Source organism: Salvia splendens, unplaced genomic scaffold, assembly GCF_004379255.2.
Source record: "Salvia splendens isolate huo1 unplaced genomic scaffold, SspV2 ctg271, whole genome shotgun sequence".
NCBI classification, from domain to species: Eukaryota; Viridiplantae; Streptophyta; class Magnoliopsida; order Lamiales; family Lamiaceae; genus Salvia; species Salvia splendens.
The window spans coordinates 1-26,124 of record NW_024598910.1 but is presented as its reverse complement, the minus strand read 5'-3'; the positions used below and the strand labels follow the sequence as shown (position 1 = coordinate 26,124).

Below are 26,124 nucleotides of genomic sequence, written 5' to 3'. Positions count from 1 at the left end.
ATGGGATTTGAATTTGGTTTCATGGTGGATTCAAATTCATTTGACCATTGATTGAGATGGATGAAATTGGATTTATGTATATTGATTTACCAGATTGAATGGTTGGCAAATCTATGCAGTAAAATAGGTGTTAATATTATGGTCCTGTGCTTTAAGTGTCTGAACTCTACCACTAGATTGCTTTTAAATTTACAATTGCAAATTTTTAAAGGAATTGTTTGCAATGAAAAATCTAACTGTGAATTTGAAAATTGTAGTGCTGTCAATATGGAGTATTTGTGATTTGATTTAGGACTTGCTTAATATGGTATGCGAATTCTTGATTAATTTGATTTTTTTTTGTAAATTACAGCTTGATAGGTAAATATGGTTGGAAATTGCGTGGGTAAAAATGAATCTTGTGCAGTAAAGTTTTTCACCCTGCAGTTTCTTTGAAAGTAGACTATTTAAATTCCAGTTGTGAATTAACTAACTTTTAATCGTAAATTAATAATTTTAATAAAAGTAATTAGATATAAATCGATATTTGTCGAGTGGGCTTGAGATTTTTGTGCAGTAATGGGCTTCAGTTTTTGTTTTGAACCCCACATATTGATGTAGTATGAGTTACTCTAGTATTTACAGGTTCAGTAGTAAGTCTTTATTTTGTAAACTAAAGGTTCATTTTTGTCCTTAACATATTGCGATTTTATGATTTTGGTCTAAAATACTATTTTTTAAATTATTCAGTCCCTCCCAAAAAGGAAAGTGAGTCATCTTTAATGGGATTGAGGGAATCTTATTTGGGATAAATCAAAAAGGAAAGTGAGTCATTTTTAATGGGACGGATGGAGTAGGAAGGTATAAAATCCTATAGTAGTAGTAGTACAGTTTATATTATGAGTGATTTGGTTTGAGACTTGTAGGATGGGAGAGGGGTGGGGCAAGCAAGCGTAGAGTGGTTGAATGTAGTGGGCTCTAATTAGTGAGACGCGACAACGTGTTACTTTCCCAACATCTATTAATTTTAAATGTACATATGCAACAATCAACATTACGACTTTCTTTCTTGTCAATTCTACTTGATTCTTTACTTATTAATTTATTAAATCTTACCATAAAATAACACTCACTAAATTCGTATAGGTGACTATGTTATGTGGTAATGTCATCATTAAATTTTTTGAATTTATATTCCTAAATCTATAACACCTTCATCCATTGCCATCTACCTCATATTCCGACCTACAAATAACTTAAATCCCAATCACAATCCCAATACTCCTACTATATTAGTCAAACCACATTCTTAAGAGCCAAATGCAAAATAACAGAGTTATTGATGCTAGTATTACCGAAAGTTATTTTTATTTGTTATACTATTATACTCCCTTCGTCCACTAATAGGGAACTTGGAATCAAAGCATTAAACTATAATTATATTAAAGTTATTGTTAAGCTAATTGTTCTAGTGAGTTAGGGGTAACTTCGTAATCTATACTTTAGAAAAAAAAGTTAACAATCAGATGAAAGGCATGAGTGTCATGATGCAAAATTTCAACCGTAAGATGTTTTTTCTTATTCAATAAATTGATGATTAACATTATCATTACAACAAATGAAAATATTATTATTAATAATTAATAATCTCTTGAAGAAGAGAGGATCCATAGGAATCAATTCATCATACAAAGTTAGTGTTAAAAGAGGATGAAAAGTAGAGGCCTTAGCTATTGAAACATGGGATTATCGCCATTTGTTCATATCAATTCACGTGACACTCGTGTTTCTCTAGGCCCACCACCCCATGAATAATAGAGGAAGAAATAAAGATATAGTGTATGATTGGATGCACTGAATGTACACCTCATCTACCATAATTAAAATATAATTAAAAATTTTATCAATCACATATCAAAATTTAAAACTCTTATTTGAGAGTTACTCCTTTTCATGTCTCGCAATATGTGTCCCATTTTAACGTCACATGAGTTTTAAGAGAAATATGAAAAAATAAATTGAAAGATTTAGTAAACTATGAATTCTATTTTTATAGTAAAATATTAGTATTGTAATACGTAAAATAAGTTAGTAGAATGTAAAGTTTCACTATCAAAAATAACAAATATAAAATGGAATAATTAATATGGAATTGACTAAAATAGAAAACTGAGATAACTATCTATGACAAATGAAGTACTATATGACATACCAATATGAAAATCCGATACATATGATGAGACGGAGGAAACACTAAATTTATCAAACCTCTTAATAATAAATCTCGTATTAGTTAATACTATTGTATACAAAATAAGTTAACCACCACCACTTTTGTCTTTCTATTTTTCATACTCATTATATGTGAGAGTCTTGGGTCAAATTATACCATGATCAAAATTTGTTAAACAAATCAATCTAAATAAAATTATTCCATGACCATTAGAAGAATGATTTAAATCCAAATATATTTTAATTATAAATATGCTATTGGACGTGAATTCGCATCCAGATCTTGACTTGTCTTGCTCACCCAAACTTTAAATATTTTTGGTATATACGTACTTTCTGATTTTAAACCTTTCCCTTAATTGTCAATTTCGATAAAACAATAGTATATCTGATATAGCAATATAAGGTGTGGATAATCATTTTTATATAGACGTGTTTAAATTAGAGTACACATAACGTGCGCTATCTGGTTTGTGTGTGGATAATTGAAATATATTTTCTATTAAGAGAAAATCAAGGGTGATATCCTAAAAAAGATCATTATATTGGGAAAAGGCAATAATTATCATTTAATAAAGTGATTATTCGAATTCACTAGCAAACCAGTGCGCACTGATTAGTCCCATGAAATCGGAATTTAAACCTAGCTTATCATTAAATTACTTATCAATATACCTAAAAATGCCACTTGGTTGAGAATTGAGATTGAATATTATTCAAGGATGTTATGTTTTTGGATTTTGAAGATGGTTAAAGAATGTAGGATTGGATAATAGTGACTCATCGTCCATTGAAAAGGTCACTAAATTTCCACCGTTGGATCTGAAAATCTATCAACTTGATTTTTCCACATGTTGAGCTTATCTGTCATGACAGAACAAACAATAACTTCCAAAATGTTCTAATCCAATTGCCACGTGGGCCAAAACTGTTCATTACACTAGAGACCATGGTACTAAATCTAAAATATAATCCTACTCCACCTATATATCCTACTTATTACAAAAATTCCAACATCAGACCAATGAACATAGTGACTTCAAATCAACATTTACAACAAAACAACACAGTTGGAGCAACCAATCAATGATGAGAAATTATTATTTAAATCATAGTAGCTTTCATTTAACTTCTACTTAATTTCATAATTTTTATCCATGCGAATTAAATATTAACTATTAGTATTTGATTTTTCTAGTTAATTCCATAGTTGAACTATGCAAAGTAATTCGCTACTTTATTACAATCCATAGTTGCTCTGCGAGATTAATTTTCAGTGAAATTAGTGGTGTAGAAGTTGGAATGTTCGCTGAGAGCATTGGCAATGGTGGCAGATCGCCACAGCCGAGCGATCAGCCACCTCATCGGCGCCCGTCGGCCTCCACTGCTGAGGGAGGGCCGATCGCCTTTCCCCAACGCCTCCGTCCCATGCCCGATCAATCGCCCAAGCCGATGGCATATTGGCTCCGCATCGACCCTGCGATGGGCCTCTATTGCGGAGGATCGGGCCGATGGCGGAGCCGATTTTGATTTTTTTAATTTAATTACTTCTATATATACCTCCTTCCTCCATTTCATACGTTCATCTCTATCCAATAATTTTTTACTTCTCTCTAGCAAAATGAATTTTAATGAGTCCGATAATTCTAGCAATAACCAGTTTACCAGCCAAGGAGGTCAGTTTTCGAACCTGCTAGCGGGAAACCAATTTCCCGAAGGCGGCCAATTTCCTGCGGGAAACATGTTCGGGTTGGGAAACCAATCATCCCAGTTTGGGATGGGTTCAAACCAGATTCCGTCTCAAGGAAGTCTACCTTTTCTCTACAGGGCCCAATACGCCGGCTTCCCACAAAGCGACTACGTCGGTGTTGGTAGACCGATGAACACATCGAGTTCCGGCGATGATGTCTACCGCCCAACGATGTGCCCAAGCGTGTTTGGTACTCCTGGGACTGATGAATCCACTGTTCCGTTAAGAGACTTGAACTTCAGCACCGACGAGTACGAGGTGTCCGATATGGAGCCATCTCCTACTAGGCGAAGGGGAAGAGGAAGGAGAAAGTGGGAGGACGTCTGAGGGCGGGCAGGGTGGGTGCACAAGGAGTACCTACTCCATTGAGGAGTCGATTGCTCTTGCTCGTTATTGGGCAGATATCTCTGGGGATCCGATTGTAGCCAACAATCAGGGCGAGGGGCGGTTTCTGGGGTCATATCACGCAAAGATACGAACAAGTCAAGTCCAATGGAGCCCTGACACGCAAGCCCGGAGATCTGCACATGTACCATCTCTACCCTGAAATATGCATAATATTTTCTTTATCTTTTAAATATATATATATATATATATATATATATATATATATATATATATATATATATATATATATATATATATATAATAAAAATGCATTTAAATCCAGAACTGCAACCCAAATCTTGGCCCTATGATTAGATGATCTAATGGTCAATAATTAACCAAAAACACGGAAGGTCATAATTAAACAGTTTTAGGTCATATTATAATATTTGGGTTTAATGTCATGCTAAGATCACTTTATGTCATGCTTTGTTAGCATGACCTACAAATTAACTAACTATGACCTAAAAGTGTCCTACGTATAATATTGTTCTGCATTTCTGTATTTAAATCTAGTTTTGCATAGATCAAATGATATATATATATATATATATATATATATATATATATATATATATATATATATGGATTGTGATCAATACCGAACCACTCTTAAACCTTAAAAGCCGAACAACATCATTATATGATAACATGGAGTTCATTATAATGAACTAATAATAAACATACAATGTACTTCAGATTTCTAAATTATGTATGATGATGTCATTGTTTTTAAATCTTAGAATTCCCTATAATGAACTACAAATAAAGTTGTAATGAACTCCGCATTATTATATAATGATGTGTTTGGCGTTTAGTGTTTAAAACTAGTTTGGTATATAATACAACCCTATATATATATATATATATAATCATATTATTTACAAATGACATACGTACAAGCTTAGAAATTGATTGAACTAATATAATATTTTAAACATAATATACATATATTTAAATATATTTTGACACATTTTTTCTTACTTTATTTTAAGTTGTCAATATTTATCATGCATGATTCTTTTATAATGTGGTAAAGGAATAAAAGTGCTCTTTTACATGTAATCCACGTGTAATGAAAGTGAAGCATGTCCTAGGCTTAATGGATTAATAAAAATACGCCACTTTAGTTAAATGGTTTCATCAGTATAGTTTATCTATTGATATAACCAATATTATATATATAGTGGAGGGGGGAGGAAACGAAGAGGAGGGGAAAGGGCTTAGGAAGTAGTACTGCTGCTCATATAAGAAACATCAGAGAGAATTTTGAGAGAAATTAAATCTTCACGACCATACTCCCATTATCAGGATTGAAGATTGTAAATACAGAGGATTACAAAATCAAGGGACAGAGTCATATTCTCGGTTAGACTATATAGTCATGTGTATAAATTACACTTTTAATTACACTGCTATATGGTTGATTGATATAAGTAAACTTGAAATGAATATTTGAATAATATGATATGAATCTAATACATATATAGTGTTATATGGTTGATTGATATAAGTAAACTTGAAATGAATATTTGAATAATATGAATCTAATACATATATAGTTATGTGTTATTTGATATTGATGGTGGAATATGATATAGATTTATGATTATTTTAATGGATATGTTTTATATATCATATTGAAATTATTTATTGGAATGTGATATGGATATGTGATTATGGCAATGGATATGTTTTACATATGATATTGGAATTATATGAATCATTTGATTAAAGAGGATCTGTGACAGTCTTGCTCTGAGTCTGATATTAATGGCAATGGACCTACGGGTCATATACAATGGCAATAGACCTATGGGTCATATATACAATGGCAATGGACCTTCGGGTCATATATATGTATACATTGGCAATGAGACCTCCGGGTCATATTATACCCTAGCCCCTAAGCTTATTAAACCCTTAGGGGAAACAAGAAACGTGTGTCCAAACATCATAACATGGTACATCTTATTCGTATGCATTGCAGTTCACATATTGTGCATTATATAGTCAATTATATGCATTACTCGTGACCATGTGGTGCATTATTCGCAGATACCAAAATGTGGCAGTTACTTTTCCGTCAAATGACAATAATAACCATGTAATGCATACAACCACCTTCTATAATGCAACACGAAACCAGTTTTATAGAATCAATCTGATCCGTTGATGCCTTAGATCTAACGCGTAATATTAAGAACGAAAAAGGATCTAAGATGTGAAAAGGAGAATAACGCTCCCCTATATATATATATATATATATATATATATATATATATATCTTGTATGATGCATCATGCTTGTGTTATGATTGCATTATTTCACTATGTGATTGCATTATTTGCTTATGTGATTGCATTAGTTGAAAATGTGATTGCATTATGTTGGATCATGTTTTAAATTGTCAAACATTAACTGGAAATATGTGTTAGTAAATTACACTATATAGTCTGTACATTATGTGTACATGGTGAAGCATTATTTTATTTTACGCATGAATTAATGTTCGTTTGAAAGATTTGTTTCTACTATATACCTCTGTTAGTTATTCTATATAGTGCACGTTTCATGATGCAAGTTGGTGCTGCTCGACAGGGACAAAGCAGTTGAGGATGAACATAGAAGATGTAGTGGATGATCTACTGCCGGTTGGAATAGCCCAGAAATTCCGCGAACGAATTACGGAAGCTTCAACCAGCTCTGCCCAAAATGACTGTAACGACAAGAAGAACAAAGCCCGGAGGGAGGACTATTTATACTGTCGTCGAACACCTGCAGAGTTCTTGTCCTACTTGAAGAATCTTACGCCGCAGCAAAAGGAATCTGTTGCCGATGCCAGGGAGATTCCAGGCCAACTGGCCTATTGGGTGCTAAGCGCCTTCAATCTAGCGCGATGCCAGATTGGATTGTCAGGAGGTGGAACCCTAGATCTGGATGAGGAAGACGTCCATTTGACGTTAGGATTTCCTCGTGGCCGAACACCTATCTCACGGCCTATGGAACATCAAAGCAACTTCACCTTCAACGACATGGTTGCTGCCCGATGTGGGAAGGGGCGTTTTAAAATGACCCCGAAGGACATTTCCCAGCTGATGATGCAGGAGGTTAATGGAGGCGACTTCTTCAAGAAGCTCTTCATGTTCCTGTTGGAAAATGCGTTGATAGAGACCCCGTCTGACGGCCATTGCAAACCGAAGATTCTTAATTTCATAGATGATGTGGACGAAATAAGGAACCTAAACTGGTGTGGTTACGTCCTGTCTGTGCTTGAGGCTACTTACCCTAGCTGGGCAAACCGCCAGAGTGTGAACTTTAGCGGTCCAATCTACTTTTTGGTGGTATGGGAATAATATGTGCACTATATGCCCCTTTTCTTGCATTATGCATTATTATAAATACATTATTTAGATGTCCACATTGCATTATGCATTAAATGGCCATTTCATGCATTATACAGCCATTTTCATGCATTACATGGCCATTTAAATGCATTATGCATTCTGCATTAAATGGTAATTTCCATGCATTATGCTTTATAATAAGTACATTACTAAGGTGAGCTTATTGAATTATACGTATTATCTTACATTATGCTGTTGTTATTTTCAGGGGGCATATGTCGATCGTGTGGTTTATTGCCGGAGAAGGGTGATCCGTTCTTGGCCAACGATCAAAGGTTGGACAACAGAGGCTTTGAAGCAAAGGGCTGAAGTGGAGCACGGCCAGTACGGAACAGGCAGGCTGGAAGGAAGGGTCGATAAAAATAGTTGGCTGGAGGAAGAGGAACGAAGGAAGGAAGACGTGGATACCATAGGAGAGCACGTAGCACCCGGCCGACGCAAAGCATATAGCCTAAGGAAAAAATTTGTTGCGTCGAGCGCCTTAATGGCACGTGCAGTTTCAGAATGGGTGGATAACTTCCATCAAATCCCAGTTGAATTGCTCGATGACGAGTGCTTCCGTGTTGGAAGCCAGATTGGGAGAAAATTGCTGTGTATTGAGGAACAAGAAGTGGTGGCGGATGAGGATATTGTGACGAGGCTGACGTAGGCGAAGGAAGATGTGGAAGAATACAATCCTGAGTGGATCGCGGAGTTAGAAAAAATGATGGTGGCGTATGATAAAAAAAAAGACATTGAACAAGAGCACCACCAGGCCGTCTTTTGTCCTAGATGGCTTCGATTGCCCCGACCCTTTTGCCACACAACCATCAAACGGAGCTGGGGGGAGTGGTACTGGCGGTACCGAGCCGCCAGTTGCTGACATTGCACCGGAAGCCACAACCACAGGCCAGCCGGGAGGTGAAGATGTCGAAGGAGATGTCAGCATTCCCGAGCCGTTTGATTATGAAATCCCTGATATGATGCACACCGGCGCAGGTGTTAAGGAACCACAAATCCCGCCAACGGGCATAGCGGTTGGCGGGGGACTGCCGAGCACCACAGAGATAGGCATCCAGATAAATGTACTTGTGTATTATCAATGGTTACCGATATTAACTCATTTTAATTGTGTGATTGATAGGCACAGTTGAATGCTTCCGTAGAAGAACCTGTCGACGAGGCTTTTGAGGGAGTAGCAGACGCCGGCGTTGGCGGCCAAACAAAGAAAGGCAGGACATCAACAACGGGTGTGAAGATAGGAGCATTGGACCAGAAGGGTGGAGCTGTGATGGACAATGCCAAGGTTTGTGTTTCTTAGGAAAAAGTGAACTGTATAACGTCATGATTTCATTGGCGTTACGCTCTCACTGAATTTTTATTTTATGTACGGTACGACAAAAATAAGGGCGCTGCAACAAAGGGAAAGAAAGGGAAAGAGCCGTTGTCTCGTAAGGTATCCGTGTTTAATGGAATTTTATACACAGCTCATTCTACATTATATACTAATTAACATGCATTTTTTGTGCTTCATTGTTCATTACAAGAATCCCCCACAGTCTAAGGGTAAGGCACCGCTTATTGAAGAGTCTAGAGCGGGTGGTAATTTGATGGAAATTGTAATGCCAACTGTGGTTTCTCATGACAAAGGAAAGGGAAAGGCGATACAGAAGGATGCTGGAGATGTGGTAAGAAAAGTTAATTCCCATTTGAAAACATAGTTTGTTTACTGAATTTATGGTAGTTTGACATGCAATTGGTCAGAGAGTGAATGTAATACATGTATGTTCATTATTTGAAGTAAAACGTTCATTATTGATATAATGGGATGCATTAAAACAATGCTTTCATGCGTCATGATGCTATTGTTAAACCTAATTCCAAGAGTTGGGTGAATGCCCGAATGATGAACGGATGTTACATCTGTATTTTACATATTTGTACTCTCATTGGTAGGCGGAGAACGTGGCGGTGACCAGAATTAAAAAGCCAACTCTGGCTGCAAGATCGACGTTCAATGAAAGGGTTGTCAGACTTACAGCCAAGGCAAATATTGTTGACAGAGAGTTGTACTACTGGGTGCAGAGCACGGTAGCCAAAAATAAGTATGTTTGGAAATTTTGCTCATTTGCTATTTAACAAAAATTTAGTTGTTGTTAAATTGTTTGTTGCCTCTCAGGGACGACGTTGTATACCAGGACAGCTTTAGGGAAACCGTGCATGGTGAGTTCGATTCATTAGCTCCATTCAAGATGATCAGCCCTGCAATTATAGACACGTGGGCTTCTTACTTGAACAACATGGAGCAGCTCAAAGCTCCAGAGACAGTGTCTAGGCTCTTCTTCTCCACGAATCCATGCGTGAGTGATCTACGTTTTAATCTCATGTGCAACCTATTTAAATTCATTTTACATAATTAACTTGTTTTCCAATAAATTTCTAGATGGATACCGTGGTCGACGCTCCGACGGAGTGGAATGAGAAGCAGAAACTAGATACATTCTGGACAAGACTCTTTGGAGAAGCACTTGGAATGAGAAACCTTCAATGGGAGACATATGATCTGGTAAGTGTGTGTTGCTTTATGCATTATTCGGCTGAAACTGTGCATTATTTGGCAGAATATAAGCATTACGGTATCATTATTGGTTCATTATTTATTGAATCAAACGACCGAGATTCTGAATCATTTTTAATGAAAATAATCCGTCGTTGTGCAGATCTTTTTCCCCATATGGGGTGCAGCGCAGAAATATGTCATATGTTTTGATTTGCCAGACGGGAAAATGAATATCATTGACCACAGTTTGGCAGAACCGTACGCTACCTTTGAAGCCAAGTACGGCAAGACACCATCTCTTCTGGTAAGTAATAAGCTTACTACAATAGGCTGCCTTATGGTAGAAATAATTCCTATTATAAACAAGAACTTAACATTTTGTTTTGTGTTCCAGAAAAAGTTCTTTGCTGAAGCATTAACGAGGTGCAAAGTTCCTAAGATGGCAACCCAGGTCCGAAAGTGCAGAACACACGTTGTAGCCATTCCTTGGAGGAACAGTAACGTCATTGATGAGGGAGGGATCTATGTGATGCGGCACATGGAAACCTATTTTGGAGAAAGGGAAAAGGACTGGGAATGTGGCCTCAGTGCGAGTGGAACTAAAAGCGTGGAGATGTTCCGCATCAAGTATGCAAGGACCCTCCTGACATGTATTTACAACACAAGAGGTGGTGACAACCAGAAGAAGGCGACGCGTTTTTGGAAAGAGAAGCTGAAAAATTTCAACTTTGAGAATTGGGTCGACCTATACGGTCTTGAGTGAGGTGTGGTATGCATTATACAACTGTTGGTGGGAGAAGCAATGGCATCGTTTAAGCAAACTTTTGAATTTTATCGTTATCTTCTTTTTTGTAATGTACAGTTCTTCGAACGTCTATTAGTATGGATTTTTGGACACAAAGGCCTGTCCCAGTGTTATGTGTTTTTATATCTTGTACAAAATATCAAGACATCGCTGCATAATAATATCAAATAAGTTCATATTAATGCATTCACAGTCGTAAAATTTTTTTAAGATGAACAATAATTGGAATATAATACACCTAAGTTGCAAGATGATTTTCTTGGTAACTAACAACCAAGCAATCCACATATAAGGAATGTATAGACGTCAAAGTCAACCAAGCATCATGAATAGCATTCTGCATTCCTCACGAAATATTCAGCTGTATCATTATATGTGTTACTATGTGCATTATTTTCCATTTATCATGCATTATATTCAGATGTATCATTATATTGTGTGCATTATTTGGTTTGATATTTACATTATAGGTACTTTTTAATACATTATGTTTTACCATAACGGGTCTTCTGTACTCGGTGCTGAATATAAGTACTATCATATGCATTATTACGTTATTTTAGTTCATCATGTGTTTAAAATTACATCATTATTTGGAACCAGAAATACATTTGTAGGTACTTGGGCCAAGATGAAATTGGTAACCAATTTTCTATTTATCATTCATTATATTGTGTGCATTATTTGGTTTGATATTTACATTAGAGGGACTTTTTAATGCATTATGTTTTTTTCATAACGGGTCTTCTGTACTCGGTGCTAAATATAAGTACTTATCATATGCATTATTACGTTATTTTAGTTCATCATGTATTTAAAATTACAACATTATTTGGAACCATAAATACATTTGTAGGTACTTGGGCCAAGATGAAATTGCAGATGGCTAATGTGCACAGTGTCTTTCAATAAAATTGTAATTCCTGAGTTTAGTTAATTCTGATGCAACAAAGACATGTCACAAACGAAAAGAATAAGATAATATAGAGTCATATAAGAAAAATAATCCGGGTACATAAATCCATAAATTACATCACATCGTACTCTTGCCCTTCCCCAACTCTTTCTCCATCTCCATTTCTTTAAGTCTATGACAATTTCTGGAGTCATGGTGGCTCATCTCATCGCAAGCCTTACACCGTCTTTGAGGCCGACTAGCATCCTTTAGAGCCTTTTCCCTTTTCGAAATCAGTCGGCTCTTTGAGCTGCTAGCATGCCCCTTGGTCTTGACCACATCTGGAGGATGAACCTCCACAACTTCAGGCCGCCATGCCATAGAACTCTTCAATCATTCGCCTTTTTTCAATTGCTGACGTTGTCGGATTCCCAGCTTGCAGAGATTTACCATGTTCTTCAACGCCCCCTACAAATGCCCGTAGCAAATCAATGTCTTCCTCAAACCGCCGGAGGAAACCATAGAACATAGAAATGCATTGCTTTGACACTGTTTGCCTATCGTCAACAACAGATCTGGTAGGAATGTCATCATGGATTTCCCCATGGACCGCCTTGGCTAGCGGAGTCTTCATCCATCTACTTTGGCAGTATTTTTCTGGTATTTTCTTCAACTCATTGTTCCTGAAAATGAAAAAAATATATATGCACAAATATCCATGCCTACCAAATAGTTTGCATTCGCAATAATATGACTCAACACTCCTATCATGAGTCACCACATACGATTTGCGATTGCTATCCCCAAGCTTGTAGGTGTCAACAAATTCAGTCGAAGAAAATCCTAGCACGCGACATCTATCATTACCCTCAACGATTTCTTCCTGTATTTTCCTGAACATCGTATCCGTGTAAAGCGTCGAAGCATGTTTCTCAAACGGCAATGTAGTTGCCAAAATGGGCAAAGTAGTGGCATCGTGGTAGTCTAACGCCATCCTACTGTTACGCTGAAACTCAACAGCATGGTTGAAATTCATGTAGAACTCGGCTATGTTCGCACGGGGCTTCAGAAATCTTTTGTAGAAACTGTTCTCCGATTCGGAGATGGATGTTGTCCTAATCATCGAACCCAGTGGAAAATCTCTAAAATACGCCGGTATCCAGAAATGCATGTGTTCGTACAATGAGTTAAATCAGTCAAAGTCTTCCAACCCATGACTTTCCACCACTCTTTTCCACTCCTCTTCAAATTCGTCAGGCTCAAGCAGATCAGACCAAACGCATGCATTGAATTCCTTCTTGAAAGCTTCATCCCTGAGCAACCTATTTGGGATCTTGGTGGACAACTTGTGCATTATGTGCCACATACACCATCGGTGGCGCGTGCCAACCAGAACCTCTTCGATGCCTGATCTTATTCCATTGTCTTGATCTGTCACGATCATCTTCGGTGCTATGTCCATGCATTCAACAAAACGTCTAAACAACCATCCGAACGCCCCTGTTTTCTCATTGCATAACAAGCCAGCCGCAAAGGTTACAGGGCTTCCATGATTGTGCTTTCCCGTGAAAGGACAGAATATCATGCAATACCTACATAAACAATCGTTTGCGTGTCATCCAATTAATCCAACGAAAACATAATGAATCAATAACAGAATCATAATGTACGAATATGTACTTTTAATGCACTTGATATAATTAACAAATAACAGAAAATCTAATCTGCATAATGCAACTGTTATACTAATATAATGAATGCAAACGTATTTATAATGCACTTACTATAGCAGAACCATATATACCTGTTTGTGTTATAGGTGGTGTCAAAGGCTACAATGTCACCGAACATATGGTAATTCCTTTTCATTAAGCCGTCACACCAAAACAACGCAACCAACTGGTTGTTTTCATTAACCTCATAATGATATGTGTACGACTCAGACATCTCATTCTTTTTCGCCATGTCGTCCAATACCATTTGCACATCGAACCCATGCGCATATGCTTTAATGTCGCGTGACGCATTCCTGATGTCACCGACCGTACAACCAACGAGGTCAAAGCCACCGAGAGTTTCTTTCAATACCTTAAATGTCAATGTGGGTCCAATATTCACTTTTGAACAATCAAGTATGAATTTCTGATGAACGTCATCCAAATGACGGTTCACAGTCATAAACTGCTGGTGCTCGGACTCAACGATCTCATGGTTATGAACCTCATTGAAATCATGTACCATATAACCTGGATGTCCATTATCAGAGAAATACTTGAAGGAAATACTAGCTTTACAGCAACATCTCTTCGATAAGCGTCGGCGCTTCATTGAGAAACCGGAACGTGCATTCAACTGGTCATCGTCGATGGACTTCTTATGGCCCTCCCTATTGCATACGACGTAATACCACGTTGTAACTTCGTCCACCTTCCTCACACCTTGTTTGCGCGTGTCAAACCCAACTGCCCTAGCATACACATCATAAAACGCGATTGCAAACTCTAATGATTGGAACCTCTGACCAACAACAAGCTTTAATTGATCAGAACAGGCAGGCACAACCCTAACTGCGTGTGAACACGAAACAGTATGACATTTGGTAGGTTAAGCAAAAGATGCATTGTAAGAGATATACGCTACATTACCGCACAAAATGAATGCATTATATAGTAATAATGATACATTGCATGTATAATTTTGTCCAACTATTACGTCAACATTAACACAAACACTATAGGGATGGCTGTAATTCGTGGAAATAAATACATGTTTTCAATCTAATAGAATATAACACTACTATTGCCTGTAGTCAAATACTACTATTACTATCGGCTTCCCTGAGGTAATTATTGAAGGAAGATGTCACCTAGTATTCTGAATGCACCATTGCCACCACATACTCGTGATCGGTCCATCATATTTCGATAAAACAGTAAAAGGCACGCCAACATCAAACACAAATTTCATGATCTACTAAAATCGGGTAGTGCGACTGGACTTCGATAAGAAAAGTAAAACACCAAAAACAATAAACATGGAGAAAATTTTTTGACTTACCTTCTTCCATTGGCAACCGAACAAACTTGAAAAATGAAAATCTGTGTGCGATTGAGTGTGAGAAAGGACGATTTCACAAAGTACCGTCGACTCAAAAAAATAAACCAGCAAAAATGGAGACTTGATTGGGCGAAAATCTGAGGGGAATAATTTGATAAATTGCAAAAATCGTGAAATGAGAAAATCATGGGACATACCATTACCAACTCCATTTGTTATTTCCTAATGTGCCCTTTACACGGTTAACATGATTTAAATTTTAATGTTTCAGCTTAATATGTGAACCGCTAGATCAGTGCAAATCGACGGTGGAGATTAAGAAGGTAAAGGATTTATTAGGTGAAAAGGATTTGAATACAATCCTCTATATATATATATATATATATATATATATAGAGTCGTGATCATATGATAACCCCTAAATATCGTAATAACCCTATAACTAAATCTGGACCACACATTTATAAAATCACGCGGTCTAGATTAAAACTTAGATTTACTTCATAAAAAAAAGGCGGAGGGGTAAATATGTCATTTCCCTCATTTAATTTCTGAATTTCGCCAAATATCACGTAAAATGAATAAATGATATATTTTAGGTTTATTGCATAAAATGATAGTTTTGCCGGATAGAATGATACTCTACTTACATAAAAAAAAGGCGGAGGGGTAAATATGTCATTTCACTAATTTAATTTCTGAGTTTCGCCAAATATCACGTAAAATGATAAAATGATATATGTTAGGTTTATTGCATAGAATGATAGTTTTGCCGGATAGAATGATACTCTGAGTTGATAAAATGATACTCTGAATGATAAAATGATACTCTGAATTTCACCAAATATCACGTAAAATGATAAAATGATAAAATGATAGGTTTATTGCATAGAATGATAGTTTGCCGGATAGAATGATACTCCGAGTTGATAAAATGATATTTTTGACTGACTGATAAAATGATAAAATTATAGGTTTATTGCATAGAATGATAGTTTTGCCGGATAGAATGATACTCTGAGTTGATAATATGATACTTTTGACTGACAGATAAAATGATAAAATGATAGGCATATTGCATAGAATGATAGTTTTGCCGGATAGAATGATACTCTGAGTTGATAAAATGATACTTTTGACTGACTGATAAAATGATAAAATGATAGGTTTATTGCATAGAATGATAGTTTTGCCGGATAGAATGATACTCTGAGTTGATAAAATGATACTTTTGACTGACTGATAAAATGATAAAATGATAGGTTTATTGCATAGAATGATAGTTTTGCCGTATAGAATGATACTCTGAGTTGATAAAATGATACTTTTGATTGACTGATAAAATGATAAAATGATAGGTTTATTGCATAGAATGATAGTTTTGCCGGATAGAATGATACTCTGAGTTGATAAAATGATACACTGAATGATAAAATGATACTCTGAATTTCGTCAAATATCACGTAAAATGATAAAATGATAGGTTTATTGCATAGAATGATAGTTTTGCCGGATAGAATGATACTCTGAGTTGATAAAATGATACTCTTGACTGATAAAATGATACTCTGAATTTCGCCAAATATCTCGTAAAATGATAAAATGATAAAATGATAGTTTTGCCGGATAGAATGATACTTTCAGCCGATAGAATGATAGTTTTACCGGGTAGAATGATACTTTCAGCCGATAGAATGATAGGTATTTTTTGTGTATAAAATGACATTTTTGTTTAATAAAATGATACTTTTACCTTATAAAATGATAATCTAAGCGGATAAGATGACAGTAACCTTATAAAAATGATAGTTTAGCTGAAGAAATTGCATATAAGCTGATAAAATGATACTTTAACGTGACAAAATGACATAAAACTGATAAAATGATAGTTTTTCCGGATAGAATGATACTTTCAGCCGATAAAATGATACTCTGAATGATAAAATGATACTCTGAATTTCGGCAAATATCACGTAAAATGATAAAATGATAAAATGATAGATTTATTGCATAGAATGATAGTTTTGCCGGATAGAATGATACTCTGAGTTGATAAAATGATACTCTGAATGATAAGATGATACTCTGAATTTCGCCAAATATCACGTAAAATGATAAAATGATAGGTTTATTGCATAGAATGATAGTTTTGCCGGATAGAATGATACTCTGAGTTGATAAAATGATACTCTTGACTGATAAAATGATACTCTGAATTTCGCCATATATCACGTAAAATGATAAAATGATAAAATGATAGTTTTGCCGGATAGAATGATACTTTCAGCCGATAGAATGATAGTTTTGCCGGGTAGAATGATACTTTCAGTCGATAGAATGATAGGTATTTTTTGTGTATAAAATGACATTTTTGTTTAATAAAATGATACTTTTACCTTATAAAATGATAATCTAAGCGGATAAAATGACAGTAACCTTATAAAAATGATAGTTTAGCTGAAGAAATTGCATATAAGCTGATAAAATGAAACTTTAACGTGACAAAATGACTTAAAACTGATAAAATGATAGTTTTTCCGGATAGAATGATACTTTCAGCCGATAGAATGATAGTTTTGTCAGGTAGAATGATACTTTCAGCCGATAGAATGATAGGTATTTTTGGTGTATAAAATGACATTTTTGTTTAATAAAATGATACTTTTACCTGATAAAATGATAATCTAAGCGGATAAAATGACAGTAACCTTATAAAAATGATAGTTTAGCTGAAAACATTGCATATAAGATGATAAAATGATACTTTAACGTGACAAAATGACATAAAACTGATAAAATGATAGTTTTTCCGGATAGAATGATACTTTCAGCCGATAAAATGATACTCTGAATTTCGCCAAATATCACGTAAAATGATAAAATGATAAGTTTATTGCATAGAATGATAGTTTTGCCGGATAGAATGATACTCTGAGTTGATAAAATGATACTCTGAATGATAAGATGATACTCTGAATTTCGCCAAATATCACGTAAAATGATAAAATGATAGGTTTATTGCATAGAATGATAGTTTTGCCGGATAGAATGATACTCTGAGTTGATAAAATGATACTCTTGTCTGATAAAATGATACTCTGAATTTCGCCAAATATCACGTAAAATGATAAAATGATAAAATGATAGTTTTGCCGGATATAATGATACTTTCAGCCGATAGAATGATAGTTTTGCCGGGTAGAATGATACTTTTAGCCGATAGAATGATATGTATTTTTGTGTATAAAATGACATTTTTGTTTAATAAAATGATACTTTTACCTTATAAAATGATAATCTAAGCGGATAAAATGACAGTAACCTTATAAAAATGATAGTTTAGCTGAAAAAATTGCATATAAGCTGATAAAATGATACTTTAACATGACAAAATGACTTAAAACTGATAAAATGATAGTTTTTCCGGATAGAATGATACTCTGAGTTGATAAAATGAACTTTTGACTGACTGATAAAATGATAAAATGATATATGTTAGGTTTATTGCATAGAATGATACTCTGGGTTGATAAAATGATACTTTTGACTGACTGATAAAATGAGCGAAATTCAGAAATTAAATGAGCGAAATTTGGATACGTAAATTTTATCATGAGCGAAATGACATATTTACCCCCGCGCTTTTTTTTATGAAGTAAATCTAAGTTTTAATCTAGACCGTGTGATTTTAAAAATGTGTGGTCCAGATTTAGTTATAGGGTTATTACGGAAATTGGGGTTATCATTACAACGCACCCCTATATATATATATATATATATATATATATAGTCGTGATCATATGATAACCCCTAAATATCGTAATAACATTATAACCAAATCTGGACTACACATATTTCTAATCTTGCGGTTGAGATTCAAACATAGATTTACTTCATAAAAAAAAGCGCGGGGGTAAAACTGTCATTTCCCTCATTTAATTTCTGAATTTCGCCAAATATCACGTAAAATGATAAAATGATAAAATGATAGGTTTATTGCATAGAATAATAGTTTTGCCGAATAGAATGATACTATGAGTTGATAAAATGATACTTTTGACTGACTGATAAAATGATATATGTTAGGTTTATTGCATAGAATGATAGTTTTTTCGGATAGAATGATACTCTGAGTTGATAAAATGATACTTTTGACTGACTGATAAAATGATATATGTTAGGTTTATTGCATAGAATGATAGTTTTGCCGGATAGAATGATACTTTGAGTTGATAAAATGATACTTTTGACTGACTGATAAAATGATAAAATGAGCGAAATTCAGAAATTAAATGAGCGAAATTTGGATACGTAAATTTTATCATGAGCGAAATGACATATTTACCCCGCGCTTTTTTTTATGAAGTAAATCTAAGTTTGAATCTAGACCACGTGATTTTAAAAATGTGTGGTCCAGATTTAGTTATAGTGTTATTACGGAAATTGGGGTTATCATTATAATGCACCCCTATATATATATATATATATACAATGGGACCTACAGGTTGTATACAATGGAAATCTTGGGCAGATACCAGGCATGATTTGTCACAGAATAATAAACTGAACATAGAGACATGGATATGAAACTGTTGATGATATTTAATGTTTATGGTTATGTGTGTTGATGTACAATATTTGTAAATAAGCTAATAAATGGTGGATTTTGTAAATATGGTATTTGGATGGTGATGTAATATATGATTTCTTTACTTAAATTAGTATTTGTTTATTATAAGTATATATGCCAAAGAGAGGTTGGGGTGTGACAACACAATCATTGGAAACGCCTGGTGTTTGAGTGCGCTAAATTTTACGGTATCTACGATGGCAACTTGTGGGACATGCGTAGCGGAGAGAACGAATTCTCTGCCAGAGAGTTGTCGCTGAAGAAGTTTAGGGCCACTGTCAACTCAAAAGGATTCAAGTACTGGGAAACATATCAGCAACTGAAGGATTTCCCCAAATTCAAAACGGGTATGTCAGAGGCGTTATAGACGAGATACGCCTAACGGTCTCCGGGAGCTATAGCAGCGGCGGACCGGACCCTATAGACTTGTCAGAGGACCAATCGCCCATTGAGCCTACTCCCCAACGCCCAATCGGCGGGAAAGCAGTGAAGGCAAAAGCGAAGAAGGGGAAGGGGAAGACAGAGTCCAGCGGGACGGATGCCCAATCCGCACCGGTCCAGGACAACAATGCATTGGGTCATGCCGCCTTCACACAATCGATGGTGGGCCTCTACAACATGCACATGAAATCCAATTCTCGATCTGTGAAGAAGTCCATCTGGAACACCATACAAGAAAATGAAGAAAAAGATGGGTCTTGTCGAGAATAATGAGCCGAAACCCGGGTCTGATTGATGTGAGCTTGTTTTTATCTATCTTTATTACTATTATTTTTTTTAATGTAGTATGTTTTTTTAATGAAATTTGTTTTTTTTTATCAACTTGTCTTTAATGTACACCAACAATTAAAAATGAAATATATAAAAATAATGATGATGTGGAAATGAGACGGGCTTTGAGATAGGCTATAGGATGGACTCTCATTGCAAGGAGATAGACTTTGAGATGAGCCTGCTGACGTGGCAGGAAAAAATGGAAATAGGCTCTGAGATGAGCTCCGAAGAAGGGCCACCACTTCTTAGTGTTCTAAAGTCAAAGCGCTGATTCTTCAAAATGATGAGGTAAATGCATTCTTAAAACATTGATGATTCAATTATTTTGATCGATTTTGTGAATTTTTTTTCTTAATTCGTAGTATCTTGTACATTAATTTTAGGGTCTTTTCTATTTGTCGTTCGCAACTTTTCTTAACGATTGTGGTGCGCAACTCATCGCGACATAAAAATCAGATTAGGACTATGCTTCAATTCGTGTTAGTGTTACACAAGTGTCAAATCATTATATAAAAATCACATAATCGCCATACATAGTGTCACGAGCATTTGCAAATTATTTTATTTATTCTGAACCAAATTCAAAATTTATAAAATTCAGCAATCCCGTTATTTAAAAAAATGGAAAACTAGTTAGTTAAATGCTCATGGATAAAGATGTAAAAATTTTGTCATAATACCTAGAATGATGATTAAAATAGATATGTTTCTTCAAGTGCACTCTCCAAATCATAGATCATTAATTAACCTTAACAATCAATCTACTTTATCAAAACTCTTTCTCCGAATGATTTTCACATTAAATCCTAAAAAAATTGAAATAATTTTCAAGGGGTATGTGTGATTTACAAATTCCAAAAGCCAATTTGTATATGGATAAAAACCAGCGTAATTACAGTTTTTAATTAAATATTTAAGAGCGCTTTCCGACAAAATAATTAATCACAAAAACACAATCATCCTTTGCAAGAAAACAATTTTGTCCACTGCCCAAAACGTCCTAGGCACCTATATTTATTTGTGTATATATTCCAAAATCAGTGGAAAAAGTGGAAACAACGCATTTCCATTTGCAACCGCGATTTCTGGTATATCCTACTCGGATACATCTCATTCCCTCTCTCATCTGCTTCGGCCACTGAAGCTGATGGAGGAGCTCAACAGAATTGCCGAATCAGAGGCAGAAAGCATAGAAAGAAGTCAACAAGAAGAAATTGATGGTTTTAATGACCCAGAAAGCAATGATCTTCACCAGCCTCTGCTCAAGAGAAACCGAACCCTCTCATCAAGCCCACTTGCCATTGTTGGAACCAAGGTTTCCCATATTGAGAGCTTGGATTATGAGTAAGCCATTCTCATTTACACAAGTCTTTGATTTCTTGAAATTTTAGCATGTGGTGTTGTTTCAATCGTGAGTGGGAGTTAAAGATTTTTGAGGAAATCCCACTTTGCAAGTTTTGATTTTTTTATTGAATTTGGTTGTGGGACTATGAAAGATCTCTCTAAATGATTTTCTTTAAGAAAATATAATGTGGGTTTTTGGTATTAGGATCAATGAGAATGATTTGTTCAAGCATGATTGGAGAAGCAGATCAAAAGTTCAAGTGTTGCAGTATATACTAATGAAATGGCTGCTGGCATTCTTGGTTGGGCTTCTCACTGGGGGGATAGCAACTTTGATTAATCTTGCTGTTGAGAATATAGCTGGATACAAACTTCTAGCTGTGGTCAAATACATAGATGAAGAGAGGTATTATTCAAGTTTGTACCTAATTTTTCTGCTTTGGGCAGATTCTTGATCATTGCTGTGTAAGAAAGTTGTGTGATGTAGAAATATTTTATTTTTGCAGATATATAATGGGATTTCTTGTCATGGCTGGAGCAAATTTTTTTCTTACATTGGTAGCTGCACTTCTCTGTGTTTTCTTTGCACCTACAGCAGCTGGCCCAGGAATTCCTGAGATTAAAGCCTATCTCAATGGAATTGACACTCCTGATATGTTTGGTGCTACAACATTGATTGTTAAGGTGCTCTACCTTTGCCATAAAAATTTAAGATTACAGAAAATTATATCTTATATGATTGAAAATGTAACTAGTTTGATGTATGATGTGTGCAAATTTCTTGACTATGATCAATAGAATAGAAGTTCTGATATACTAGTACCTTGGAACTAAATATTTGCTGCTGTTTTTTGTCGTTTATAGATTATTGGAAGCATCGGAGCTGTTTCTGCAGGGCTAGATCTCGGGAAAGAGGGGCCTCTGGTGCACATTGGAAGCTGCATTGCTTCGCTGTTAGGGCAAGGCGGGCCAGACAACTATCAGGTAAAATGGCGTTGGCTGAGGTACTTCAACAACGATAGGGACAGGCGTGATCTGATCACGTGTGGTTCCTCATCCGGAGTCTGTGCTGCTTTCCGGGCGCCAGTTGGTGGGGTCCTCTTCGCCCTCGAGGAGGTGGCCACATGGTGGAGGAGTGCGCTCCTGTGGAGGACCTTCTTCAGTACAGCGGTCGTGGTGGTGGTACTTAGGGCCGCGATTGAGACCTGCAAGTCAGGCTACTGTGGCCTGTTCGGGCACGGAGGGCTTATCATGTTCGACGTGAGTGGTGTTGAGGTGACGTATCATGCTGCGGACCTCATCCCTGTGGCTGTGATAGGAGTTCTTGGTGGCCTTTTAGGAAGTCTTTACAACTATACTCTTCACAAAGTTCTCAAGGTCTACAATGTCATCAATAAGTAAGATCTCTATCCATCTCTCCATTAGGGCAAGCGCTCGGTTGCCTTTTGGCCCGCATATCACATATTAAACCTCGGCTCTTGTTTTTCGTGTTTCTTTCACAGGAATGGAAAGATGCATAAGCTTCTCCTTGCATTGAGTGTCTCCATTTTCACTTCCGTATGCCTCTATGGGCTACCGTTCCTTGCACAGTGCCGACCCTGTGATCCCTCCCTGCTTGACTCTTCATGCCCCTCGACTGGCAGGGAAGGGAACTTCAAGCAGTTCAACTGCCCGAAAGGGCACTACAACGATCTTGCCACACTTCTCCTCACAACGAACGACGATGCAGTGAGGAACATCTTCTCCATAAACACTGCATCAGAGTTCAACATTGTTTCCCTGGTCATATTCTTTGCATTGTATTGCGTATTAGGGCTGATCACCTTTGGCATTGCTGTTCCATCTGGTCTTTTCCTCCCAATCATTTTGATGGGGTCGGCCTACGGGCGGATGCTCGGCCTTGCCATGGCACCCTACACGAAGATCGATCAAGGGCTATATGCGGTTCTTGGAGCCGCCTCTCTCATGGCTGGATCAATGAGAATGACAGTCTCCCTCTGTGTCATCTTCCTTGAGCTGACCAACAACCTCCTCTTGCTCCCAATTACAATGCTTGTCTTGCTCATCTCAAAGACTGTCGGAGACTGCTTCAACCCGAGCATCTACGAGATAATCCTTGAGCTGAAAGGGCTGCCTTTCTTGGATGCAAACCCTGAGCCATGGATGAGGAACATAACAGTGGGCGAGCTAGCTGATGTCAAGCCAGCAGTCGTCACCCTCAGCGGGGTCGAGAGGGTGGGACGGATAGTCGAGGTCCTGAAAAACACGACACACAACGGGTTCCCGGTCGTGGACAGCGGGATCACCATCAATCCTCCACTAGGCTCGTCACCAAACGGTGCCAACGAGCTACACGGGCTTATCTTGAGAGCTCACCTCATACTAGCCCTCAAGAAGAAGTGGTTCCTGCCCGAGCCACGGAGGACAGAGGACTGGGAGGTATGGAAAGAGTTCACGTCCATCGACCTTGCTGAGAGGGGCACAACCATACAGGAGGTGACCGTGACCAAGGCCGAGATGGCTATGTACATCGACCTGCACCCATTGACCAACATGACCCCGTACACCGTTGTTGAGAGCATGTCCGTTGCCAAGGCTCTGGTGCTGTTCCGGCAAGTCGGGCTCCGGCACATGCTCATTCTGCCCAAGTATCAAGCTGCAGGAGTAAGTTACCACAATTCAACAAAATCTAATCCTTTTTCTTTCATAAAATTTGACAAAAATTTAATGCTGACCTGTTTGTTATTGATCAACTCGTAGGTCTTCCCAGTCGTTGGGATCTTGACAAGGCAAGATTTGATAGCTCACAACATTTTGGATGTGTTTCCTCATCTCTCTAGCTCAAAGGGAAAGAAGGGCCATTGATCTCATCACCCAACTCTCCACCTTGATAATATTCTTGAGATTCATTTCCCTATTTTTGTCCGGAACCATAGAAATACTACACTAAGATTACATCGTTTCGTCGATTAGCCTAAATACTGTTTTGATATGTAATAATCATTAATCAAAGTGGCATGAATCTTTTAGGGTGTTACCCAATTTTGCTTTCTCCAATGTGTGAAAATCTATCTTGTCCATTCAGAGCATCCACAATGGTCTAGGACCTCCCATAGCCCTCACATAGCCTTCCCACTGCCACATCATCCAGCACTAAAATCCTCATGCCACATCATCTGGACATGCAATTGGACATCAAATAGCCCTCACATAGCCTATCCACATCACTAATAACAATTATATAAATTTAATTTACAATTGCAGCAACATACGGAATTTAATTTACGAAATAAAAACAGGAAAATTGAATAATACTATTAAAATTTCAAAAAGTACAATAATTTAAAAAAAATACATTTAAAAAATTACATAAATTTAAATAAAAACTAATGTCTTCCAATCCTCCGCGCCCACAACTCTTCAATTAAATCATTTTGGAGTCGAATATGAGCCTCCGTCTGACGCATGTCGGCATGTGCTTGGAGGAGGGCTTCTTCATCGTGAGGTACCCCACCTCGTACGTTGGCGGCGGCGACGCCGTGGCTTGGACCGGCTTCATCATCGTCATTGGCTCAATCAGTCAGTTGTACACCTTCATCTTCGACAATCATGATGTGCATGATAATACAGGCGTACATTATATCGCAATGCAGTCGACATGCCACAAACGCGTTGGTCCCTTAACTGCAGCCCATCGCGCCTGAAGCACACCAAATGCGCGCTCCACGTCCTTTCGCGCCGACTCCTGCCGCGTCGCAAAGTAGGTCTTCTTCGCATCTGATGCGCACCGGATCGTCTTCACAAAGACGGACCACCTAGGGTATATCACATCCGCCAAGTAGTAGCCCATATCATGCTGGTTGCTGTCGGCGACAAAACTGATGGCCGGACCGACGCCCTGGCACTACTCGTTGAAAAGGGGCGACGAGTTGAGGACGTTTAGGTCGTTGTTCGAACCGGCTATCCCAAAATACGCATGCCAAATCCACAGCCGGTAATCAGCTACGGCTCGAGGATCATCGTGGGATTCTTTCCCTTGTAGCCGGTCGTGTAGAACCCCTTCCAGGCAGCGGGACAGTACTTCCACTCCCAATGCATACAATCTATGCTGCCTAACATTCCCGGAACCCATGCTGCTCCCCTTGCATCCGCAGCAGATCCTGGCAATCTTCGGAGGTAGGCTTTCGAAGATACTGATCACCGAATACTTCAATCACGCCTTGACAGAAATACTTCATACATTCGAGGGTAGTCGTCTCACCGATGTGGAGGTATTCGTCCCACATGTCTGCCGAAGTGCCGTAGGCCAATTGCCTGATTGCCAG

At 37.2% G+C, this 26,124-nt stretch overlaps 2 protein-coding genes across 2 annotated transcripts; one reads left to right on the top strand and one right to left on the bottom strand.

The window, feature by feature from the left end:
- Positions 1 to 13,186: 13,186 nt before the first annotated feature.
- On the bottom strand, positions 13,187 to 15,061 carry LOC121789539 (protein FAR1-RELATED SEQUENCE 5-like). Its single transcript, XM_042187976.1, has 3 exons — positions 15,052 to 15,061; positions 13,799 to 14,561; positions 13,187 to 13,586 (listed from the first exon to the last, which is right to left on the bottom strand). Exons 1-3 carry the CDS (start codon positions 15,059 to 15,061, stop codon positions 13,187 to 13,189), a joined length of 1,173 nt encoding a protein of 390 aa, XP_042043910.1.
- A 6,431-nt stretch (positions 15,062 to 21,492) lies between these two features.
- Positions 21,493 to 24,851, top strand: LOC121789541 (chloride channel protein CLC-a-like). Its single transcript, XM_042187977.1, has 6 exons — positions 21,493 to 21,799; positions 22,005 to 22,205; positions 22,306 to 22,483; positions 22,664 to 23,196; positions 23,302 to 24,463; positions 24,560 to 24,851. The coding sequence occupies exons 1-6, from the start codon at positions 21,603 to 21,605 to the stop codon at positions 24,662 to 24,664; spliced, it is 2,376 nt and encodes a 791-aa protein (XP_042043911.1). The 5' UTR covers positions 21,493 to 21,602; the 3' UTR covers positions 24,665 to 24,851.
- Positions 24,852 to 26,124: the final 1,273 nt, after the last annotated feature.